General features: G+C 49.3%; 1 protein-coding gene across 1 annotated transcript in view; it reads right to left on the bottom strand.

Annotated features, from left to right (window-relative positions):
• dnajc1 (DnaJ (Hsp40) homolog, subfamily C, member 1) overlaps positions 1-6,341 on the bottom strand; it is a 9,994-nt gene that overhangs the window by 1,756 nt on the left and 1,897 nt on the right. Inside the window, exons 2-9 of the mRNA XM_046051209.1 lie at positions 5,348-5,449; positions 4,983-5,029; positions 3,207-3,372; positions 3,015-3,112; positions 2,842-2,935; positions 2,680-2,767; positions 637-800; positions 406-525 (exon numbers count right to left, since the gene is read on the bottom strand). Of these exons, the coding sequence (XP_045907165.1) occupies positions 406-525; positions 637-800; positions 2,680-2,767; positions 2,842-2,935; positions 3,015-3,112; positions 3,207-3,372; positions 4,983-5,029; positions 5,348-5,449 (879 nt within the window). The remainder of the gene's footprint in view (positions 1-405; positions 526-636; positions 801-2,679; positions 2,768-2,841; positions 2,936-3,014; positions 3,113-3,206; positions 3,373-4,982; positions 5,030-5,347; positions 5,450-6,341) is intronic.

The following is a 6,341-nucleotide window of genomic DNA, read 5'->3' as shown; positions in this document are numbered from 1 at the left end:
GTTACTAACACAACTTCTCCCCTTTCTGGTAGTCTTGTGCTTTCTCGTCCCTCTCCTCTCTCCTATCACTTCCTGCAGGTGTTTCTGGCTCTGGAGCTTTGGGGTCTGGGGTCTGTGGGGCCTGAGATCTTTGGGGTCTGTGCAGTAAATATCTATTCCACCTTTACTGACTGTACTTCTGTGTTGGCAGCAAAAAAGCCATCAGCTGGCCTGCTGGATTCTGATTCTGTCCCCATCCCACCAACACAATAATACTTGTGACACCTCCAGGAAGCTAAGCCACCCCAGGCTGTGGATCTGTCCTAACATACAGGAAGACGAAGCTGATCCCTTCTGTCTCAGACTAAACTTTGATCCAGCATCATTCAGACTTTCCTGGTTTTAAACCAGTTCAAGCAGGCTTACGTCGGCCACTGATCGTCCCAGTTCCTGAGCGATCTTCTCCCAGCGACCCGGAGCTCCTCCAGGAAATTTAACCATCAGCCTGCTGAGGAGGCTGAGCTCGTCCTCCGTCCAGTCTGCAGCCTGAGGATAGAGAGACACAGAGACACATCATCCAGGTATCTGCCACACCGGCAGTCCAGTCTGCAGCCTGAGGACCCTGATCACAGTAAGAACTGATCAATAACAGCAGACCTTCTTCTTTGCAGCTCTGCGGTCCTGCAGCCAGTCATCCATCTGGTCTTCGATGTCCTCTATGGATGTGGTCTGGTCATAACTCTGGTAGTTCAGGTCCTCTAGTGACGGTTCGTAAACAGGAAACTCCACCTTCGGCTTTTTAACCTTCGGCCTCTTCTCTCCTAAAGACAGAGGACAGGAAGTGAAGCCTAACATGGTCAGGTGACTGAACGCCCCCCCATAAGTACAGAAGTCTGAACTTTACAGTACAGAAGTCTGAACTTTAAACGACAGAAGTCTGAACTTTAAACGACAGAAGTTTGAACTTTAAACGACAGAAGTTTGAACTTTACAGTACAGAAGTTTGAACTTTAAACGACAGAAGTCTGAACTTTACAGTACAGAAGTTTGAACTTTAAACGACAGAAGTCTGAACTTTACAGGACAGAAGTCTGAACTTTACAGTACAGAAGTCTGAACTTTACAGGACAGAAGTCTGAACTTTACAGGACAGAAGTCTGAACTTTACAGTGCAGAAGTCCGAACTTTACAGTGCAGAAGTCCGAACTTTACAGTGCAGAAGTCCGAACTTTACAGTGCAGAAGTCCGAACTTTACAGTACAGAAGTCCGAACTTGGTGATCTCAGTATTGAGAAACTGTCAGGGGCGAGTTCACATTGAATGACATGTTTCGAGGTATGTTTTCTCCCGTGTGGTGGGCGTGTCACAGGTGTTACCAAATCAGCTGCAACAGGTTTGTAACCACAGCAGTGTTAAAAAGGCGGGAAAATGCAGCGCATGTGTGTTCACAACATGTGTTTCTGCTGGAAAAAAATGTTTTGCTACATTTTGTGGTGACAGAAATCAGTAAACACAGACAGTGATTGATTATTGATCTGTATGTTTGCAGTAAACACTGACAGTGATTATTGATTATTGATCTGTATGTTTGCAGTAAACACAGACAGTGATTGATTATTGATCTGTATGTTTGCAGTAAACACTGACAGTGATTATTGATTATTGATCTGTATGTTTGCAGTAAACACAGACAGTGATTGATTATTGATCTGTATGTTTGCAGTAAACACTGACAGTGATTATTGATTATTGATCTGTATGTTTGCAGTAAACACTGACAGTGATTATTGATCTGTATGTTTGCAGTAAACACAGACAGTGATTGATTATTGATCTGTATGTTTGCAGTAAACACTGACAGTGATTATTGATTATTGATCTGTATGTTTGCAGTAAACACAGACAGTGATTGATTATTGATCTGTATGTTTGCAGTAAACACTGACAGTGATTATTGATTATTGATCTGTATGTTTGCAGTAAACACAGACAGTGATTATTGATTATTGATCTGTATGTTTGCAGTAAACACTGACAGTGATTATTGATTATTGATCTTTATGTTTGCAGTAAACACTGACAGTGATTATTGATTATTGATCTGTATGTTTGCAGTAAACACAGACAGTGATTATTGATCTGTATGTTTGCAGTAAACACAGACAGTGATTATTGATCTGTATGTTTGCAGTAAACACAGACAGTGATTATTGATCTGTATGTTTGCAGTAAACACAGACAGTGATTATTGATCTGTATGTTTGCAGTAAACACTGACAGTGATTATTGATTATTGATCTGTATGTTTGCAGTAAACACTGACAGTGATTATTGATTATTGATCTGTATGTTTGCAGTAAACACTGACAGTGATTATTGATTATTGATCTGTATGTTTGCAGTAAACAATGACAGTGATTATTGATTATTGATCTGTATGTTTGCAGTAAACACAGACAGTGATTATTGATCTGTATGTTTGCAGTAAACACTGACAGTGATTATTGATTATTGATCTGTATGTTTGCAGTAAACACTGACAGTGATTATTGATTATTGATCTGTATGTTTGCAGTAAACACAGACAGTGATTATTGATCTGTATGTTTTCAGTAAACACTGACAGTGATTGATTATTGATTACTGATCTGTATGTTTGCAGTATAAAGAGCTGGAACAAAGGAGGGAAAGTGTGTTTACTGGGCGCAGCTTCCTTTTCAGCTTCAGCTTCTTCTCTCTGCTGCTGCTGCTTCATCTGCTGGTAGTCCTCATAGTACTGCTTCACCTCCTGAAACACACAGAGACCAGAGCTAAGACCAGGACAAGGACCAGAGACCAAGCCTGACCTGGTTCACCTCCTACCTGGATGGTCTCCGGCAAGCTTTTGATGGACAGGTAAAGCCAGATGCTCAGCTTCAGAGGGAGGATGTCCTGCCAGTGAGGTCGGTCCTGAATTCTGAAAACAACAAACAAACGATAACAGACACAAACAAACCAAGACAACAGGAAGTCCAGGGATGATGTCACGGCTGTACCTGTCGGTCCGGTCCTGGCCGATACACCTGAGGTCATCTGGAGGTCTGGAGCTCAGCTTCTTCTTCTTCTCTTTCTTCTTCTTACTCAGCAGCTCGTCCTGGACACAGGGACGATTCATGGTCAGATCACATGACCAAGTCTGCTTAGACTGGCTGTCTGAGTATCTGCTGTGTTCTGATTGGCTGTCTCACCAGCTGTTTCTCCAGGTAAATGGACCAGATGACAGCATAGTGGCCCACAGTGAGGATAAGGAAGAGGAGGAAGGCCAGCTCAGCGTTACTCATCTTCCTCACTCGTCTGTAGTAGAAAACTGGCTGCCGCCAATCAGGAAGGCCGTTCACCAGGATGTCATCATACCTGCGCACGCACGCACACACATTAGAGATTTTATATATATATATATATATATATATATTAGAAAGAGAGTGTTTCCCACAGAATGACAGTGTGGTGGAAAGGGGGGAGCAGCGTGCTCAACAACCCAGCTGAACTCTGTGTGTTAACAGCTCTCATTATTAACTAGGCTCCGTAAAGGCTGAGAGACAGAGGGACGAGCGTCAGGAACCAGCTGCAGGGACAGAGGGACACGCTGCAGGAACAGAGAGACCGGCTGCAGAGACAGAGGGACCGGCTGCAAAGATAGAGGGACGAGCGACAGGGATCGGCTGCAGAGACAGAGGGAACGGCTGCAAAGACAGAGGGACCGGCTGCAAAGATAGAGGGACGAGCGACAGGGATCGGCTGCAGAGACAGAGGGAACGGCTGCAAAGACAGAGGGACCGGCTGCAAAGACAGAGGGACACGCTGCAGGAACAGAGAGACCGGCTGCAGAGACAGAGGGACCGGCTGCAGGGACAGAGGGACCGGCTGCAGGGACAGAGGGACCGGCTGCAAAGACAGAGGGACGAGCGACAGGGATCGGCTGCAAAGACAGAGGGACGAGCGACAGGGATCGGCTGCAGAGACAGAGGGAACGGCTGCAAAGACAGAGGGACCGGCTGCAAAGATAGAGGGACGAGCGACAGGGATCGGCTGCAGAGACAGAGGGAAGGGCTGCAGAGACAGAGGGACCGGCTGCAAAGATAGAGGGACGAGCGACAGGGATCGGCTGCAGAGACAGAGGGAACGGCTGCAGAGACAGAGGGAACGGCTGCAAAGACAGAGGGACGAGTGACAGGGATCGGCTGCAGAGAGAGAGGGACCGGCTGCAAAGACAGAGGGACCGGCTGCAAAGACAGAGGGACACGCTGCAGGAACAGAGAGACCGGCTGCAGGGACAGAGGGACCGGCTGCAGGGACAGAGGGACCGGCTGCAAAGACAGAGGGACCGGCTGCAAAGACAGAGGGACCGGCTGCAAAGATAGAGGGACGAGCGACAGGGATCGGCTGCAGAGACAGAAGGACCGGCTGCAAAGACAGAGGGACCGGCTGCAAAGATAGAGGGACGAGCGACAGGGATCGGCTGCAGAGACAGAGGGAACGGCTGCAAAGACAGAGGGACCGGCTGCAAAGATAGAGGGACGAGCGACAGGGATCGGCTGCAGAGACAGAGGGACCGGCTGCAAAGACAGAGGGACCGGCTGCAAAGACAGAGGGACCGGCTGCAAAGATAGAGGGACGAGCGACAGGGACCGGCTGCAGAGACAGAGGGACCGGCTGCAAAGATAGAGGGACGAGCGACAGGGACCGGCTGCAAAGATAGAGGGACGAGCGACAGGGACTGGCTGCAAAGATAGAGGGACGAGCGACAGGGACCGGCTGCAAAGACAGAGGGACCGGCTGCAAAGATAGAGGGACGAGCGACAGGGACCGGCTGCAAAGACAGAGGGACGAGCGACAGGGACCGGCTGCAAAGACAGAGGGACCGGCTGCAAAGATAGAGGGACGAGCGACAGGGATCGGCTTCGATGTAAAGGTCTGGCTCTGTCCTCTGATTGGCTGAGAGCTGGGTGTTTGTGGGGACTCACTTGTGTCGTCTCTCCTCGTCCTTCAGGACTTCGTAAATGGCCACCAGCTACAAAGGACACAAACACAGACCTGATCAATAAATGTGGTTCACAGAGCTGCTGCTGATTTATTGATTATTGATTCAAATCCTGACTGACGGTTTGTTCCCGGCGATTTCATAATTCAGTGATCAGTTTAACACCGAGAGACTACAGAGGTCCGCCTGGGGCCCCCTTCACATCCTCACCTGGGCTCTGTTCAAGTGTCACACTGACCCTGAACCTGGACCCTGAGAGTTTTGAGATCCAGAACAGCTGATCAGATTGGTGCGTGCTGTGTGCAGTGAATGAAGTGTTTCTAAATTGTAGAAGAAGAAGCGTCTCACCTGTCTGAACTGAGTTTCAGCGTTTTCATCTTTGTTCTTGTCGGGATGCAGAATCAGAGACAGACGTCGATACGCCTTCTTGATCTCCGCTGGGGACGCATCCTGGGACAGACAGAGACAGACAGGTTAACAGCTGTTTTAAGGTGAAATGTCCCCCGGCGCGGCGTCTACCAGGACACGTCTGACGTCTTCAGTCTGACCTTTATGCTGCTCACCTGTTGGACAGCTGTTCAGGTCCCTGCCTCCCAAACTTTCGCCCGTCAGAAAAAGATTCTGATCGCGTTCGGTTTTCAGCGTTTCATCCGTAGTAAGGGTTTTGAAACTTCAGAATCCAGAATGGGGTCTGGGTCTGACAAGCTGATCCACTTCGTCCCGCAGCACAAAGCACTTTATAATAAGGAATGTGCAGAATACAAAGAAAGACTGTGGCAGGTGACGGCGGAACAGGAATAAATAAAGGCCGAAGGCCACGACCATCACAGCGCGTGCCCTGCGAGTCGCAGCGAATAGTGACGGGCCGCAGCGAGCTGCCTGGATCTCTGCTGCTATGTTATAATAACGCGTCAGGGACAATAATATAATAATCATGAACGTAGTGATAATGTTCAGAGAGGGGCAGGAGGGGCAGGAGAGGCAGGAGAGGAAGGGGAGGCAGGAGGGGCAGGAGAGGAAGGGGAGGCAGGAGAGGCAGGAGAGGAAGGGGAGGCAGGATGGGCAGGAGAGGCAGGAGAGACAGGAGAGGAAGTAGAGGCAGGATGGGCAGGAGAGGCAGGAGAGGCAGGGGAGGCATGATGGGCAGGAGAGGCAGGGGAGGCATGATGGGCAGGAGAGGCAGGAGAGGAAGGAGAGGCAGGAGAGGAAGGGGAGGCAGGAGGGGCAGGAGAGGCAGGAGAGGAAGGAGAGGCAGGAGAGGAAGGAGAGGCAGGAGAGGCAGGAGAGGCAGGAGAGGAAGGGGAGGCAGGATGGGCACGAGAGGAAGGAGAGACAGGAGAGG

Source organism: Micropterus dolomieu, linkage group LG06 (assembly GCF_021292245.1).
Source record: "Micropterus dolomieu isolate WLL.071019.BEF.003 ecotype Adirondacks linkage group LG06, ASM2129224v1, whole genome shotgun sequence".
NCBI lineage: Eukaryota > Metazoa > Chordata > Actinopteri > Centrarchiformes > Centrarchidae > Micropterus > Micropterus dolomieu.
Note: the sequence above shows the minus strand (reverse complement) of the source record. Positions and strands in the feature narration are given on the sequence as shown.